Below are 18,903 nucleotides of genomic sequence, written 5' to 3' on the forward strand. Positions count from 1 at the left end.
ACACCATCCTGGGTTACATAGCAAGTCTGAGGCCAGCCTGGGATATAGGAGAGCCCGTCTTTGAAAAAAAAAAAAAAAGTCAGGTTGGTGTTAAATTGTTTTTCCAAGGCATCCCATGGTGTAATAAATAGCAAATGTCTTTACTTACTGCCTGAAGAAGATTCCTTTTTCTTTTTTCTTAAAAATCAGAAGATGGGGCCCACTTACGAGCTGTTCTCTTCTCGCTGTCTTTATGACTAAAGTAGCAGGGAGGTGGAATTTCCCCTTTCCAACTTCCCTTAACTGCAGCCTTGAGGAAGCTCCCTTGCTCTTTGAGAGAGTGTGACTTGGACAAGTCACCCAGCCAGCGGGCTGCCCTCACCATGGGGTGGGGGATAAACGAACCATGGTGACAGTTTTGGGTATCTAAGAAGAAGAAGAAGGGCAAGGACAGTCACTGTCTCGGCCTGCACCATGATGTATGAGCTTCCTGACCGCTTCTGCCCTGCTCTCGAGTTATGTTTTTATATTCAGAGTTACTCTTTTCCTACCCATGGGAGGACTGCTGTGGGAGCAGGCTGCCTGGCTCATACGTAGTAATCACTTTGGGGGCAGTGTTTTCTGTATTCGCATCTTGTCCATTCTCAAAGAGTGTGCTCCCTGAACTCACACTCACTTTACCACAGCTAGTATAGCCCAATGGTCACAATGAGAGCACCAAGGGATGGGGTGAGTCAGGCTCCAGTCTCCCCTACAACTGCTATCTGCAGCCAGTTTGACACCCTGGGAACCTAGAGATGGAATTTTGGAGGATCCATGGACAAGCAGCCAGCCAGGCCGGGCCGTGAATCTCTTTGCACACATAGACGCAGGCAGACCCTTGACTGCGCCTACCGTTTTCACGGTTGGCTTCTAACCCACCCAGACCTCCTCTGCTGCCTCGACAAGACAACAGGTTCTCTTAACTTGCATGTTGCCTTGGAAGTTCTGTGCCCAAGCATGTGGAGGAACCTTAATTGCAGGGAAGTTGGTGTCTGTGGGGCTACCCTTGACCAAAGGAGCTGAGAATAGGTAGGTAGCTGCTTCCACATTTGTCTCCCAGGTGGAAGTTCTTAAGGCCTTTCACGGGACTCCCAGAAGGTCCTGGGGGATGGATTAACCACTGTCACTGAAGGCACTGTAATCTGTTTAACTAAAAGACTGACAGAGAAGTATGACAGGAGTCTGAGGTCAATGTGCTTCCCTAGGACAGGAAGCAATGGAGATCATATAAAAGGAAGAGGCGGGAATAAGGCTCTGTCATGTCAAAAACGCCCCTTTGCTGTCAGGCCTGGGCTATGGCAAGCACTGGCTGGCTGATGGGACCCGGTATGTCCACCTCCCAAGCATCATTCCTGCTGGTACCCTATAAGGCATCCACCTCCTGGCCAGAAGACTTATCAGGAGGACAAAGGCATGGTCTTCCAACTGGGGAAGCTGTATCCCTGTGGGCACCCTATTCAAAGAGTGTAGCCCTGACAATTTTGAGAAAATCGACTTCCAGGTTTTTACTTCTTTGTATATTCTTTCTAACAATTTACCTACAGTGAGAGGATTTGGGTCTTGCCCCTATTTGAAAAGAAACACATTTCACCCGATCTGAATCTTATCGATGTGGAGATATTCTGGGGGCTTCTTGCTGGGGCCTCTTGCTGGCTCTGGAACCTGACTGGTCCCTGGCTGAAGGATTTCAGGCACTAAGAGCCACATTTGGCAGTGACACCCCATCCGCTGCCCAACGGGACACAGATGCAAATGTCGCTCTTTTTACTTCCTGATTTCATTTTCTCTGAGAATGGAGTAAAGAGACATGTTCAGGCAGTAGGAAAAGTCAGAGAGGGTCTTGGTGTTTTGGGGACAGGACAGTGTGGTCATGGCGAGTGTGATTTAAGTGGCTGTAGCGTGCAGAGCCTGATAAGGACTTAGTAGGGTGTTCACAGCTCAGACTGGCTATTTGCTCCTCCCTAAGATGAAGCAAATGTCCACTGTCCCCTCCCTCCCGTTACCCTTCCCTTTTCTTTTCCCTTCTTGGGTATTTTTCCTGAAAAGTGAACCAGACAGTTGCCTTCTTATCTTGCATTCACACCATAATATCAACATAACAGTATAAATATGCTCTTGAACAAAAGGTCATGGTTTCCAGATTTCGTTAAAAAGGGAAACTTAATTCTGTTCATAAAACTAAAGAGAAATTTCCTGACTTAAAGGAAAAGTGGAATTTCCCCCTGCACTAATTCTTTTGAGGGAGGACAAGATTTAATAATTTATGTACATGATTATTGCTTTTAATAACTTTGTTAAGGTATCATTAAAATATACTAAAAAGCAGCCAGACGTGGTGGCACATGCTTTTAATGCCAGCACTTGGGAGGCAGAGGCAGGCAGATCTCTGCCAGCCTGGTCCACAGAGTGAGTTCTGGGACAGCTAGGGCTACACAAAGAAACCCTGTCTTGAAAAACAAAAAACCAAACAACAACAACAACAACATACACACACACACACACACACACACACACACACACACACACACACACAGTAAAAGGCTACAAATATTTAAAATATTAAGTTGGACACCCACACAAGCCATCACCAGCAGAGATAGTGAACATGTGTGTATCACCCCTAGCATTTCCATGGGTTCTGAAATTGTCCCCTCCCAATTCCTGCCTCTCTGCCTTCTCCCTCTGTTGAGTCGTTTGCACATTTGGAACTGTATGCCAATATAATTACACAGAATGTTCTCTTTGCCTACTGTCCTAGAGCAATATTTTAATTAGAGCTAGTGAGGACCCATGTAGCCAGATTTTTGCCCACTGGAAGGCTCTGAAGAAGGTTGGGTTCATACTGCTTCAGAACCTCAGATGGCATCTCTCCTGAGCCTCCTGCTTATTTCTTTTGGGGGTTAGTTGAGCGGCTCCTCAGATGGTCTATTGGTGCTTTCAGGGGCCTCTTCAAAGAACAGTTTTAATGATGGAGTGTGTGACCCAGGAGTGAGGGACTGACCCCTCCAAGGGTGGAGGAACAGACTGGAAAGGCGAGGCAACTCAATGTCTCCTGCTGGAATTTCTTTGCTTGTGTGTGTCCAGCGGACTAACCGTGGCTAGTCCAGGCTGGTCAGTGAAAGCCGCTGGGCACAGTGGGAGTGAAAGGAAAAATCACTCAGACAAAGCACCCGTTGTTCTTGTTCGTTTTTGGTTTTCTCCTGAAGGCTGCATTTTCATCTACCGAGAGCCAGTGGCCAGTGAAGTCCCTAAGTGTGTGACTGTGGGGAGAGCATGGAAGGTCTTTGCAAGTTCGGGAAATGAAGCTGGGCTGGGGGGGGGGGCGCGGCAGGCGTGCTCCCCTTCCTGTGGGAACTCCATCAAAAGTAAGAAGGCAGCCGTAGAGGCAACCTGCTGGAACTCTCCAGAGAGTTCAAAATGTACTGGCAGGTCTCTACCAGAGGCTGGGAAGCCCAGGCTTGTGGAAATACGCCACCGCACTCGGGGAGGCACCTGGGGGCGGTGACAAGGACTTTCCCAGTCTTTCTGTTCTGCTTGGAAGCTCGAAGCTTTCCCTTAACAGGCAGACACCAGTTCATCGAGGGTCACGGCCATCAAGCCTCCCTGTCTGCTTACTCTCTGGATTACTGTCCACTTCTTAAAATTACGGCGCATATCTAAGTTTTGCTTTTTCATATAATATTTTTTTTAAATACTACTTTTACATGGTCACAAAAGGGATGCTTAAGCCTACTTTGCGGGGGGGGGGGGGACGGACATAAAATATAAAACATACAATCAGGCTTTGTGCCTTGAACCTAATCAATGTTTAACTGCAGGCCATTTCACATATTTTTTTTTTTCCTAAGAGGCAGTATGGGGAATAGAAGGGCTGACTCTGAGTTCTAGGCCTGACTCCTTTTGTGCCCCTGGGTCACCCAAACTCTGAACAGCTCTCTCCTCACAGTCTTTGGTTGGAATGTGGTGAAACTAACATTTGATGACTTAAACCACTCTTACGGACATGTGCATTCTATTTTTGCCACGGCTTTGAGGCAGAGTGTCCCTCTGTACTCCAGGCTGTCCCCAAACCTGCTCTGACGCGTTGCTGGTATTGTCCTCGTTCTGCCTGCTTTAGCTTTTTCAATGCTGGGATAACAGGCACGAGCCACCACATCTGACTGTATTCAGCCAGGCTGGGCCTGGAACTCACTATTTAGACCAGGCTGGCCTCACAGAGATCTCTTTGTCTCTGTTTCCCGAGTGCTGGGATTAAAGCTATGTACCACCATATCTGGTATATTCTTTTTTTTTTTTTTTTAAACTTTTTATTGATTCTTTGTGGGTTTCACATTATGCATCCTGATCCCATTCACAATTTAAAAGAACAGCCAAATAAATAAATAAATAAATAAATAAATAAATAAATAAATAAAAACTCTTATGGGTTCCCCAGGGATGGTGTCCAGAGATCCTGCTTTCCTTGGTTGAGTTGTTCTTCTAGTCTTTCCCCAAATGTTCTTTAGGATTTTCGGCCTTACATATGGTGTGTTTAGAATGTCTTGGTAAACAGGAAATGAGAAAGAACGCTAGTGCTATCGTCTTAAAACTCAGGACCTGGTTCAACTCTGGGCCTAGCAGCTGTGCATGCTTCCGGAAGGAAATGCTAAACTAAACCTGCGACTTTGCTTTGATTTTTTTTTTTTTTTTTTTTTTTTTTTTTTTTTTTTTTTTTTTTTTTTTTTTTTCTTTTTTTTTTTTTGCTTTGATTTTTAATTTCTATTCTGAGGCACAGCCTCCTTATGTAGCCCAGGGAGGCCTCAAAGTCTAGATCCTCCTGCTTCAGCTTCCCAAATTCCCAGGATTACAGGGTTGTTACCATGCTTAGCTGGCTTTGTTTTATCCTTTTCTTTTTAAATAGATTTCCCTGCATTCAAGCAAGTGTGTGTGTGTGTGTGTGTGTGTGTGTGTGTGTGTGTTTCTTTCTGTGATTGCAGTAATTTTATTTGCTTACCTAATTGTCTTCAAACATCAGCTCAGGTTTAATTCTCTCCATACATCTTCTCTGAGTTTAATGACTGACTCAAAAATGTTTGTCTTCATTCACCAACCTGCACCTCAAATGGTCTTCTTTATCATGTTCCTTGCAGCCTAATGCTTTTCTAGTCCACTAGACACATCTTCTATTAGTCTGGTTATTATCTGACCTCTCTACTTAGTAAAGATTGGCACATTTAGATACTGTGTTAGTCAAGGAACCAGAACACACACACACACACACACACACACACACACACACACACACACACACACGGGGGGGGGGGGGCCCGGGGAGTGAGAGAAGAAAAAGAGACATCCACTTGTTAACCATAGCACTTGGGAGGCAGAGGCTGGTAGATCTCTGTGAGTTTGAGGCCAACCTGGTCTACATATTGAATTCTAGGCCAGCCAGAGCTACACTAGGTTTCTACATGATGAGGTTTGGCAAACTCCAAGTCTGCAGAGTGGGCTGCCAGCCTGGAGGCCCTGAGAAGGAGCCAATGGTCCTAAGGTAGTCAGTTAGCAGAATTCTTTTTTCTAGGGGAGGGGAATCCTTTCTCTTAAGATCTTTAACTGATTCAATTAGGTCCACCCACATTATGAAGGATAATCTACTCTACTCAGTGTTCACTGATATATATATTTCAACTTTAAAATACTTTCCCATCTGGAGATTTGAACAGCTATCTGAGTGCTGTGGTCCAGCCAAGATGTCATAGAGGGAGCTGCCCAAATATTCTCTCAGTCATCTTCTCCTCCTCCTGCCCCCCTCCTCCTTTTTTTTTTTTTTTTTTTTTTTGAGACAGGGTTTCTCTGTATAGTTTGGTGCCTCAAACAGAGATCTGCCTGCCTCTGCCTCCCGAGTGCTGGGATTAAAGGCGTGTGCCGCCGCCGCCGCCCGCCGCCGCCGCCGCCGCCGCCGCCGCCACCACCACCACCACCACCACCACCACCACCACCACCACCACCGGACCGCTTTCCTGTTTTCATATTGAAGCAGGGTCCTAGCCTGTGCCTTGTTCTCCTTTGACCTTTGCTGCTGCTTGGCTGTTAAGCTTTGCTAGAGAGCCCAACCAACTCTTGCATATTAACTACTTCCTGTTACTAGGCATTTTCTAAACCTTTAGCTGTCAATGTATAAACGGGTCTCTGTCGTGTCAAAGCTTTGTTTAACTGGCCTGTTTTCTGATTGCCAGTGAATCTGTTCTCTTAAGACAGTTTTAGTCATGAAGTGGTGGGAAAGCCAGTGGGCACCGGAACCTCATACTTTTATTGCATCCAAGTAGAAGGGAGCTTATCCTTAATGTAGGTGCATTAATGTAGGTGAACATTTGGAGTCCCGTTAGTATTTGAGAAAGCCAGTTTTTAAAGAAAGGATATAAAATTCTATTTACAAAAGGACCCTGTTTTTGGTTTAAAATCATGTGCATACCATAAAGACTGTAAATATATATATAACAGGCGGTAGCCTGTGGTTTCTATTTTCTTCCCTAAAATCTCTTTATATATAACATAGAAGAATATTCTAAAAGTTGTAAGTCAGGTGTGGTGTTACAAAACTGAAATTCCAGCATCTAAAGGTGAAGACAAGAGGATCATGAAATTGAGACCAGCCTGGGCTATAGTGAAACTGTCTCAAAAACAAAACAACAAAAAACCACCAAAATTTAAAATTTCCTTCATCTCTCTCCCTGCTCAGAAAACTCCTTGTTCCCACTCTGAGAAGCACTTGTAATTATTTACAATTTGATGCTTGCCCTTCCAAGCAGCCCCTCCACTGCTTTATTAACATATATTCGTCACCCTAAAACTCGATTTGTGTTTGCTTAATAAAAATGTCCCCAAACTCCACACGAATGCCTTAATATTTTTTTTTGTGATTAACAGAAGATTTATTTATGCATGAATAGAGTCATCGTTGCCAAGGTTAACTATTCGATGCAATTTTCCTTCCCAGATAAGTCTGCCTTTCACTCCCTGTTTTGAAAACGTCAGACGAGGAGGCCCAATTCCCAGCACAGCTCCTAAAAGTGAGTTCTTGGGAGTGGGTCTGAAATTAGGATGAACAGCTGTTGCTCCTGCTCAGGTCCAACGAGTCAAGGCAGGATCTGCGATGTGCGTTTGGGGTCGTTGTACAGAAGCAGATATTCCCGTTTAAGCCGGGCCCTTAAGCTCAGGCGCTCGACCTGCGCCTTTCAGGTCTCCGGAGACACGTCATACTCGGCGGGGTCGAGGGTACTGGGGAGAGAGGCCAGGGGCGCAGGCTCATACTTGGAACCCGACATCTTGGCTCAAGGCGTCCTTCGCTACCTTAGGGTACTAATAATTCCAGAGTCATCATTTAGGGGCGAGAACCCAAGAGTTCCCGTTGACACTTCCGTGAAGAGCACGCACGCAGAGCCAAACAGACGAGGGCTGCAACCGACGAGCCCTCGCCACTCCAGGAGCCGGGTACCAGGGGCCGGAAGCTGCTGCCCGCGGACACGCCGAGCCGAGCGGTTCCCAGGCCGCTCCTTCCGGCCGCCCCTCCCCGGGCACCAGACGCCGTGACAGCCACTGTTTCCGCCCGGTGCTGATGGCGAGGGGGAAAGCGGCTCGGCCGGAAGCCGCTCTGCGTCCGCCACTCGCCAGCTCCGGAGGCGGGCTCGCGGCTCCGCCCCTGTTCGGCCCCGCGGCTCCAGCTTCCGACCACGAGGCTCGGGCGCCTGCTACCCTTCTTCCTGCTTGGGTCGCCTAGGCTCCCGGGACACCCCCGAGCCCGCCCCAGGCTCCCAGCTCCGCCCCAGCAGGTACTGCCAGGCTCCCGGTACCACTCTCCTCCCGTTGAACTGGGACCGGCTCGGGCCCCGGGGCCTCTCACCTCCGGAGTGGTGCCAGGCCCTCACGGTGGCCACCGGAGGCTACCCAGAGTGCGTGTCGCCGCCGTCTCCCCATTCCCTCCTCTTCTTTCCCCAATTCCTCCTTCCACCCAGGCCAGGAAAACATAGGATTACCGGGAAGTAGACTTCCGTTTTGATTGTATAGTTCGATCGCTGTGGGACCTGTACCGGTTTAGAGTGGGTTAAGGAATAATGACTTCTGAAGGCTGGGACAGGGGCAGTAGGGATAGGATGCATGTGCCCGGGTGAAAAGGGATTCCAAAGAGAAAAGATGCTGGGCTGCTTCCCCCATGGACTTCCCACACGCTTGGGTAGATCCACGGACAACTGCAGAAAGGGAACCTAGCCTCAGGGAGGGTGTGGGTGTTCGTCCTCGGCTCTCAGAGGTCAACAAAGCTTGGGCTTCAAAAACCTGGGCCAAGACAGTACCTCGGGGAACATTTACTATCTACATCCTTCTCCTCCCCCACAGATGGGAAACAATTCCAGAATGAATGGCTTGGGGTTTTTTTTTTTGGTCTCACAACTAATTCAAGAGAGTACAGAACTCTAGTTCCTAGGCCTTGTTTATACATAAGAAAATACTTAGATGACGTGATTGGGAGCTGGCTATTACAACGCTCAGTCTGTCTTGATCCCTTGTCGCTTCTCCAGGTCTTTGCTGACCTACACCCTAGTTCTGAGCCGTGTGGCTCGATGGAGGACTGTGGAAGTGCCTGGACTTGAACTAAGTCTAAAATAGCATTTAGGTAAGTGGAGGGGAAGAAGGGCAGTTGGGTGTGGGAAGAGTTTGAGCTGAGGGCAGGGGGGAGCTAGTCTTTTTGTCCCTAAGAGTGTTTGCCCCTGTACATGGGGTAGATGGATGGATGGAGTGGACAGACATTGGAGCCCTTGGAACCTGAGTGTCACGGGTAAAGAGTGCTGTGGGGAACTGGCCTCAGGAAGAGTAGGGTCTCTTAAAATGCATGCCCAGGGGAGCCAGTGCTTGAGCAAGGATTTAGTTTGGGGTGGGAGTATCATTTTCGATCCAGTACTATTACAACTTATACCCCATAGAAGACAAATGGGCTGGAGAGAGAGCTCAGCAGGTAAGAGCACTGGCTGCTCTTCCAGAGGACTCAGGTTCAATTCCCAGCACCCACGTGGCAGCTCACAAATGCCTGTAAGTCCAGTTGTAGGGGGTCTAACACCCTCACCCAGACACACATGCAGACAAAAAGCCAGAGCACATAAAATAAAAATAAATCATTTAAAAAAAGGGAAAACAAAATATAAATATTGCTGGTAAAGGGAAGCATGTGGGCAAAGTATTCTTTTTTGGGGGGCGGGGGTTCAAAATAGGGTTTCTCTGTAGCTTTGGAGCCTGTCCTGGACTAGGTCTGTATACCACGATGGCCTCGAACTCACAGAGATCCACCTGCCTCTGCCTCCTGAGTGCTGAGATTACAGGTGTGCGCCACCACCACCGCCCGCTATAAAGTATTCTAACTTAATTATAGAACTGGTTGTTAATGAATAATAATCTCAAAGTTGTGCTCACTATGCACTTTATGGAAACTCAGTCATTCCTTGTAACACTTCTGGGAGGTTGTTGTTATTTTTGTTTTGTTTTTTTAATCATCATTTTACATGAGCCATCAAGAAGTTGCCCAAGCCGGGCGGTGGTGGCACATGCCTTTAATCCCGGCACTCAGGAGGCAGAGGCAGGTGGATCTCTGTGAGTTCCAGGCCATCCTGGGCTACAAAGTGAGTTTCAGGTCAGGTTCCAAAACTACACAGAGAAACCCTGTCTCCAAAAACAAAAAGAAGTTGCTCAAGGTTAAGGCCAGGGCTGAGTCCATGTAGTGTAATACAAAGCATTCTGGCAGGGAACCAGAAGGCTGGGGTCTGCACGTTTGGGCTGTCTGTGTGAACTTAGCTGCCCTGAGTTTCCGTTTCCCCATCTGTGAACACTTACCTGTAGTGTCACAGTCTACATAAGGGAAAGATGCACTTTCAAGCCGCATGTCACCAAAGGAGAAAACCACAGGCCGGGGTTGGCTTGTAGGACCTAATGGGTGTGCCGCTACCCAGGAGTCCAAGACGCAGAGACACAGTTTGGGAGTCAGTTCTCTGCTAGCTCTGGGGCCTGATTCAGTTCTCTTAATACTTACAAAACTGCACTATCTCCACGATGCTTGATTTACTCGTGTTTAAGATGCACCTAGTAGCAAATCTCTCATAGAACAGTTATGAGGATTAAATGGGAAATACTCAATACGGTGCCTACAGGGATAGTAAAACACAGGTTTTTGTTGTTTGCTTTTTTTTCTGATTCATCTTCCCCTGTCTTCCTGCAGGTGTCCGAGTTGCCCCCCTGAGACCCACTGTGCCAAGCTTAGCATGGGTGGGGGGCTGATAGAGAGGTACGTGGCCGCCATGGTGCTGAGCGCAGCTGGAGATGCCTTGGGGTACTTCAATGGGAAGTGGGAGTTCCTCCGGGATGGGGAGGAGATACACCGACAGTTGGCCCAGATGGGTGACTTGGAAGCCATAGACGTGGCCCAGTGGAAAGTCAGTGATGACACAGTCATGCACCTGGCTACAGCGGAAGCTCTCGTGGAAGCTGGCACCTCCCCGAAATTGTCTCAGCTGTATTCCCTGTTAGCTAGACATTACCAGGACTGCATGGGAGACATGGATGACCGGGCACCAGGTGAGTGCTGGGTAGAGGCGTGTGGATGGTAGAGACAATGAAGAAGTTAGAAAAGAGTTGAAAGGACTGCCAGTCAATGCCAGACAGCCCCGAGTTTATTTCACAGCCAGTTTATACAGTTTTGAAGGACAGAGGTAGAACAATGCATACACAGGCATTCAGCCATTATCCCGTCCGTGAGTCAAGGAGCAGGCAGTTTCATTTTCTGTCTCATCAGCAGCCTGTGTCTAGCTAGATAGTGTGTTCCTTCCCATGGGCTAAATCAAGACTTTCTCACAGCCCTGGAGCAAGCAAGCCTGAACTCTGTTGACTCAGAATAGACTTCAGATTCAAACTGGGAAACTGAGTCAGTTGTGGGCTCCCACAGTGCTGCTGGGAGGAGGCTCCTGAGGATGGAGAAGCAGGTCCAGGGAAGACAGAAGTTTGATGGGGACTAGAGACTGGTGATGAGCCTATCCCCACACCCAGGAGGACTTTGATTTCAAAACCAGCCGAGGCTCCACAGTAAGATTCTGTTCCAGAGACGCGAAAGGAGACAAAAAGTTTTGGGACATTTAAATATCAATGAAATAGCAGTGTAGATTTGAATTCTTGTAACTTATTTATGATGGCACATTCACGGTTTTGTAAATTCTGCAGATGAATAGTTACTAATATGGAAAGGTTTTATTTATGAAATAGAAAAAGTGGATTTCAGGACAACATGTTATGAAAATAACTCTGCTAAAGTACAAAAGCATGCCAGGTATGGTGGTACACACCTGTAATCCCAGCACTTGGGAGATGGAAGCAGGAGAGTATGGGGTGATGTGGGAAGTGCTGAAGATATGACTCAGCAGATAAAACACTGGCTGTGCAAGCTTGAGGACCGGAGTTCAAATCCCCAGCACCCACATTAAAAAAAAAAATCACATGTGTAACCCCTGTGCAAAAGGAGACAGAGACAGGAGGATCACTGGAGCTTGCTGACATGCTCTAGATCCTGCATCAAGTGTCTGAGAAAGAGATAGGACACCCGGCAACCTCCTCTGGCTTCTGCATGCACATGGACGCATGCACATACACCACAAAGAACAATTGCTTATCTTCATTGAGAGAGGTCTGGAAGCATATACATGAATTTGTTCACAATTCTGCCTAACTTATGGAAGTAGTCATAGTTTGTTATTTTTTTTTTCTATTTGTATTTTCTACCTTTTGTTGTGAACAATTACAAAGAAAACTGGTTTTGTTTTCTAATTTAAAAAACGATGGAGACACTCTTTGGTTCCACTTCTGTCACAGCGGCTCTCACCCACTTTGGGGACTTTGTGTGGCCCCCTGGAGACCACCAGGTTTAGGTCACCTTTTCCCTGACCCACCTCTCTTCCTGTATTAGTCATCACAAAACATTATAGGCTGGGTAACTTAAAAAACTGACACTCTGTGTCCTGGTTTCTAGAAGCCTAAGCCACACAGCGTTAAGTTGGGTTTGGTTTTGGAGCTGCTCTCCTTGGCTTACATATGGACACCATCTCTGGTCCTCATGTGGTCTTTCTCTGTGCATTGCATCCCTTGTGTCTGTGTGTCCATATGCTTCTTGTTAGGTTGGATTAGGTGTCGCCCTAATGGCTCCTTAGCTTAAACATCTTTGAAAGGCACTATCTCCAAATTAAGTGACCGTGTGTTACAGGTTCAGCATATGTATTTGGACTTCGACATGCGAACACAGTTCAGCCATAATAACTCTTGGTTGAAGAGTTCCTCACCATCAAATGCAGGACCTCTTCTGATCGCAAGGACTGGGTTTAAGAACCCACCTCTGGTCATGCTTTCTTAACATCTGCTACCCACTGAGTCTGACGTGTGGATTTACTTGCCTGCCTGTGTCAGCCATAGATACTGTGTATAAACTGCCCGATAAGGGGACAGTGACGTTGCCTTTCAGAGTGTGCTGCAGCCAGTTCTTGGCTCCTTCTGTAGCACTGTCCACTACAAAAGTGGGACAAGCCTCCTTCAGCCTCTGTCAAGTAGGGGACATCCACAGTTCCTGATCTAAGGCCAGTGTTTCTTCTGCAATTTGGAGTTTCCTTCTGACAGTCAGGAACCCCAATAGGCTCTTATTACACTCACTGAAGACTTCAGCTATGGAGTCTTATCTCCCCCCCCCCCCCCGCCCCCCAGACAGGGTTTCTCTGTGTAGCTTCGCACCTTTCCTGGAACTCACTCTGTAGCCCCAGGCTGGCCTCGAACTCACAGAGATCCACCTTCTTCTGCCTCCCGAGTGCTGGGATTAAAGGCATGCACTACCACCACCTGGCTGTCTGATTATTTTTTGATGGTCACTGACTAGCTGGTTCTATGGCTTTAAGTTCCCTAAGTTTCTTATCTTATTATTTAAAAAAAGAATAATACATAGTAGTGCACACCTGTGGTCCTAGAACTTGGGAGGCAGAAGCAGGAGAATTAATATGAGTTTGCGGCCAGCCTAGGCTACATAGAGAGTTTCAGGCCATCCTGGTTTATGTAGAAAGCCTTTCTTTCAAAAATAAATAAAAGCAAATATAGTACAGCTACCTTTTGAGATACTGTGAGTTTTCTAATAACTGGAGAGATCCTGAGGCTTACTCTATGTAGATGCTGCTTTGTTAATTCATAAAATCACACTTGGGGTCTTATGTAAAAGAAGGCTTACTGTTGGGCTGGGGTTTGAAGTTGAGGAGCCATCCCCATCATATGTTCATGGCTTCCCTGTTGTTTCAGAGAATCTTGGGAGTCTGTTTAGTTCTTTATTCTCACTGGGTCCTTTGTTTGGGTGACTCTGACCCTTTGCTCTACCGACTCATCCCTAGGTGTTGCTTGCATGCAGAATGCCATGCGGCTGCAGCCCAATAGGGCCGATGGCTGGAGGATTCCTTTCAGCAGCCGTGAGGGTGGCTGCGGGGCTGCTATGCGAGCCATGTGCATCGGGCTGAGGTTCCCTCACCCCAACCAGCTGGACACGCTGATCCAAGTGAGCATTGAGAGTGGCCGGATGACCCACCACCACCCCACAGGCTACCTTGGAAGCCTGGCGTCAGCTCTTTTTACGGCGTATGCCGTGAGTGGCAAGTCACCGTGGCAGTGGGGCAAAGGCCTGCTGGAGGTGCTTCCAGAAGCCAAGAAGTACATTACGGAGTCGGGCTACTTTGTGAAGGAAAACCTTCAACACTGGTGAGTGTCTGTGATGCACGTGCACTATGTGTGCCTAGGGTTCCGAGGCCTGGCTACCGTCAGTTCTCACAACCCTGCCTCCTCCAAGGTACCTGCTAAGGATTCAAGTTCCTCTCCAGCCATAGTTGCCTGAAGCAGCCAAGTATGTAGGGACCGGTAGACATCATCTCTTAAGTATGGGTTCCATTCTGGATTCCAGCTTTCTATAAGAAAAGTGAGTTACAATGGGCTACAGAGTGAGTTTTATGACCAGCTGATGCAGAGATGCACTTTTCTTGCCCATTTCCTATTTCCCTGAGATTTGCTTTTCTGATATTGCTTTGAAGCAGTGTTTCAGAACCCTTGGTTAGAATGCCCAAGAGATAGGTTTCTCCAGGAGCTAAGTGACCAGGGCACTCTTCCCCTTTTAGTGACTGACTTCACATTATCCTTCTTAGAAGAAAAAGGCTCAGAGGCTGTTATTGAAGTTGCCCATGGTCACGATGTCCTAGAGTTTCCCCTGGAAAGACAATAAGATACTTCTCTGGACCCAGAAAAACTATTTATTTCTCATCATAGCCTGACACATATCTTCCTTATTGAGCAACTTTGTTCATACCCGGTTTCTGTGGGTAGTTAGTAAAAAAATGTATGAATAGAGCCAGGTGGTGGAGGCGCACGCCTTTAATCTCAGCACACGGGAGGCAGAGGCAAGTGGATCTCTGTGAGTTCGAGACCAGCCTGGGCTACAGAGTGAGTTCCAGGAAAGGTGCCAAAGCTACACAGAGAAACCCTGTCTCGAAAAAACCAAAAAAAAAAAAAAAGTATGAATGACTTGTAGAGTTAATTTAGGGTTTCTTTTTTCCCTTTTCCTATGAATTATGGCACCAGTATGAGGAGTTGAAGTCATTCTGGACTTTTTTCTATTTACATAACGACCTGGTGCTTTTCCATATGGCTTTTGACATTAGTTTGTTAATTGACTTCCCCTCCGCAGGTCCTACTTCCAGGAAGAATGGGAAAAGTACCTGGAACTTAGAGGAATCTTGGATGGCAAGTCAGCCCCCGTGTTCTCTGAGCCCTTGGGTGTGAAGGAGAGGGATCAATTCTACATCTCCCTGAGTTACTCGGGCTGGGGCGGCAGCAGCGGCCACGACGCCCCCATGATTGCCTATGACGCCCTCCTGGCTGCAGGGGACTCCTGGAAGGAGCTTGCCCACAGAGCCTTTTTTCACGGCGGAGACAGTGATTCCACGGCCACCATCGCTGGCTGCTGGTGGGGAGTCATGCACGGTTTTAAAGGAGTAAGTCCTCCTAACTACGAGAAGCTGGAGTACAGAGAGCGGCTGGAAGAGGCAGCCAGGGCTTTGTATGCTCTTGGGGCAAAAAAAGATACATTTAGCCCCTAGGGAGAGGGTAGTTTTTTTGTTTTTTGTTTTTTTCCTCTGGTGGTTCCTTTCCCCGAAGCTATGATTCTGCTCAGTTTCTTCAACCTTTCCAGAGTCAAGAGTCCTAATCTCATGCTCAAAGAGTTTTGAGATGACAAGTTCCTTGGACGCCTTTAGCTGCACCTTCCCACACTCTCTTCCTGTGTTCCCACACTTCCCCGATCTCCCTGTGTTCATCTGTGTTGGAGAATCTTTTTATTTCAGTTGATGACGTCCACTTTTCCCATTCCAGAAACGCCTTGTATTTGAGTCTCCGTATTTATCATGGAAGTGTTCCAAATGCTTTGTCGGAGTTTTCTTTGATTGGGTCCCCCACCTACGACAACTACACTCAGGCAAAGCTTTGAGTGCAAGGAGTTTGTGTGGGAGGCAATTCCAGGAAGTAGAACAGGAAGTGAGACCAGGAGGGAAGGGAGACACATGGGGTGTGTGAATGAGCAGGAATCCCCAGCCATTTGGGGTGCGTTCTCTCTGGGTCCTCTACCCAAGGCAGCCTTTAACTTTGTCCTGGTGAAAGGCCATGCCACTTTTGAGTGTATATCCGTTGACTTTCACCTGATTGGTTAAGGCTCACCCCCAGGGATGCTGATAACTCCCTGGGACTTCTCAGCTTGCTGTGTGCAAACCAAACGTGAATGTCTTCATGTAACGACTCAGAGATTCTTGCAGTGGCATTTATAAGGCTTGAGAACAGAGGGCCACAGTGGGGATCCTAAGACATCACTGTCTTAGTGCTCTGTTGCTGTGAAGAGACACCACGATCACAGCAACTGTTATAAAGGAAAACATTTAATTGGGCCTTGATTGCTGTTGCAGAGGTTTAATCCATTACCGTCATGGCAGGAAGCATGGCGGCACCCAGGCAGACATGGTGCTGGAAAGGTAGCTGAGACTTATACATCTGGATCTGCAGGCAGCAGGAAGCGAAATACTGGGCCTGGCATGGGTTTTTGAATCCTCAAGGCACCCTCTTCGTCAGTGATACACCTCCTCCAACAAGACCATATCTCCAATCCTTTCAAATAGTGGCATGCCCTGGCAACTAAGCATTCAAATATATGAGCCTTTGGGGGTCATTCTTATTCCAACCACTACAATCTGCTGACTGTTCCACATCCAAATGCACTTATGTACATTATTACTTCCTTCCTTTCTCCCTCTATCCTTCCCTCTTTCTTTTGTGACAGGGTCTTTACCTAGGCTGTTTCCAACTCCTCAAGTAACTGAAGATGATCTGCCTTTACCTTCTGTGTATTGGGATTACAAACATTCAATGCCATGCCCAGTCTATTTGGTGTGAGGGATCAAACCTAGACCTTTGTGCATGCTAGGCAAGCATTCTGTGAGCTGAGCTACATCCCCAGCCCTGTACTTTAAAACTATCATCTCCTCCCTCTTTTTTTTTTTTTTTCTTGGTTTTTCGAGACAGGGTTTCTCTGTGTAGCTTTGCGCCTTTCTTGGAACTCGCTTTGGAGACCAGGCTGGCCTCGAACTCACAGAGATCCGCTGCCTCTGCCTCCCGAGTGCTGGGATTAAAGGCGTGCGCCACCACCGCCCGGCTCTCCCTCTTCTTTTTGAGACCGGGCTTTAATATGAGTCCTGGCTGGCCTCATACTCACAGAGATCTCTCTGCCTTTGTCTCCTGAGCACCATGATAAAAGGTGCATGCCACCAAGCCCACTCCTGCATCTATCTCTCCCTTGACATCGTGGCGCTGACTCTCACCTGGAATCCTGCGGTCCCCGGGTGGTGCAAGCTTACAGATGCTGGTGTCAGGTGTTCTCGGGACTTGCCGTCATGACTCCTCACACACTGTTACTGTCTGTTGACTTGTCTCCGTGCTCCACACAGACACTTGCACAGTGCCCAGGTACAAAGCGGCCACTTCATCAGTATGGATTAAGTGAGCATTGCTAGGTGGCCTCCCATCCCCCACAGCTCTCCAAGTTACCTTTGCAACTAGCCAGCTGACGGCACTGAACTCGCGTCTTCCAGTGAGTCTGTCGCCTCCTTTATATCTTGACACTGCTTTTCTGTCTTCTCCCTCTGTGCCAGCTCACCCACAGCCCTAATTCACAGCTCTGTTCCCACACTGAATCTGTTGGGAGGTGGCTGGGTATCTTTTTGGGCAGTCTCAAGGGAACGCTGCCTGGCAAAGGTCCAGCTACTACAGTGAAGTCCATAGGGTTACTTAAGTCTTCCAGGAGGCTGCCTCACCTGGCTCACAGCCAAGGGTAAGGACAGGAACCCATTCCCCTCCCTTCTCACTACAACCGCAGAATTCTGACTCCTGCAATTTCGACTTCGGTTTCCGGGTGTAAACAGTTTGTGGGACAGAAGGCTCATCCAAGCCCTTTTAGGTCTCTTTAAAATGCAGGGGAGGAAGTTCAGAAGACTTACGGCCATTTTAGCATCTGCTGAATCTGGAGTAGGGCTTTAAGCACTGAGACAACAAGAGAAGACCCTGGACGTCCTGTTTTGTTTGTGTCTCACTTCACCACAGGCACACTGGGAAATTCCAGAATTTCAGATGTCTTTTCTCAAACCTCAGACACTGAACTGGTAACCTTGGAAAGCAGGGAAAGGAGAGAGGAAGGATGAGAACCAAGAAAAAGATGATCAGTTAGATACATAATGTCCAAGCACGTCAATAAAAGTGTGGTCCCGCCATTAGCCCATCATATTTATCCACTGGACACATGCTGAAAAGCCAGCGCAGTCCTGGACAGACAGCTCTCTTGATGGTGCCTCATTTACTGCCTGAGGTTGATAGGGGAATGATTTCTTCTATGTCCTGCAAAACTTACATTGTCCTAAGTCCGGTGTTCACCAGTCTCTAACCACAGTCACCACTGCCCTTCATTCTCTGCCTCACTGGAGCAAGAAAACCCGCATCTTTCATTAGCAGCTACGGAGCTGCTGCAGGGTCGGACTGGAACCTATCGGCCCAGTGCATCCAGATAAGGAGCAGTGGGCAGCCTTGCCGTTATTACTATCATCATTCAAATGATATTCTTCGGAATTCAGGAGGGGCCTCTAAGGAATAGCTAAGGGTTTTTCCACATGGCAAAGGGAAAGGAAGAGAGCGGCGGGGGTGGGGGGGGGTGGGGTGGGGGGACAATGACAAAGTGTCGCCCCGTGTTAAACAGTTCAGAGCAACCAAACATGACACAGTGGGGGCAGAGTGCTGTTGTCTGCAGAGTCACAGCTGGGATGAGAGCAAGCCGGGCTTTATGCCCAGATTTGACTGTAAGAAATGGGTTAAGCGTTGGAGTGCTTCCCCTCCTCCCACACCGCCTGACACTTTCAGCAGCCGATCTGAGGTGGTTGTGTCCCCATACCCGCAGCCAATCCCCAGAAGGCACCAGCTGCTTGCCCTCAAATCCTGTGCTGATGCCATCTACGTAGAGGTAGCATCAGATCTGCAGGTTGAGGGTGCCAACCCACAAGACCTTCCCATTTTGGAGTCCCTCCTCACATCCCGGACTGACCTGTGTGTGTCTCATGACTGTAAGCCAGACTTCCCACAAGTTCCTTCTTATGTCTGATTAAGTGTTGGGGCAGCTTGCCCTCAAAGACACATCTTACTGCACCAGTTTGTTATAAAGGCTACAAATGGGGAGCAGACAGAGGAGGGGCACGGGGCACATGGACAGAGTCCTTTGACTTC

The 18,903-nt window shown here is 47.9% G+C and overlaps 1 protein-coding gene across 2 annotated transcripts; it reads left to right on the plus strand.

Annotated features, from left to right (window-relative positions):
• The first annotated feature begins 7,660 nt into the window (after positions 1 to 7,660).
• On the plus strand, positions 7,661 to 15,513 carry Adprh (ADP-ribosylarginine hydrolase). 2 transcript variants are annotated; one of them, XM_028881592.2, is made up of 5 exons: positions 7,661 to 7,829; positions 8,574 to 8,668; positions 10,259 to 10,614; positions 13,446 to 13,806; positions 14,783 to 15,513. In XM_028881592.2, exons 3-5 carry the CDS (start codon positions 10,302 to 10,304, stop codon positions 15,192 to 15,194), a joined length of 1,086 nt encoding a protein of 361 aa, XP_028737425.1. In that variant the 5' UTR covers positions 7,661 to 7,829; positions 8,574 to 8,668; positions 10,259 to 10,301; the 3' UTR covers positions 15,195 to 15,513. The 2 variants fall into 2 exon arrangements, with proteins under 2 accessions (XP_028737425.1, XP_028737426.1); XM_028881593.2 differs by lacking the exon at positions 7,661 to 7,829 and adding an exon at positions 7,843 to 7,949.
• Positions 15,514 to 18,903: the final 3,390 nt, after the last annotated feature.

The sequence above is a fragment of the Peromyscus leucopus genome, chromosome 12 (assembly GCF_004664715.2).
Source record: "Peromyscus leucopus breed LL Stock chromosome 12, UCI_PerLeu_2.1, whole genome shotgun sequence".
NCBI classification, from domain to species: domain Eukaryota; kingdom Metazoa; phylum Chordata; class Mammalia; order Rodentia; family Cricetidae; genus Peromyscus; species Peromyscus leucopus.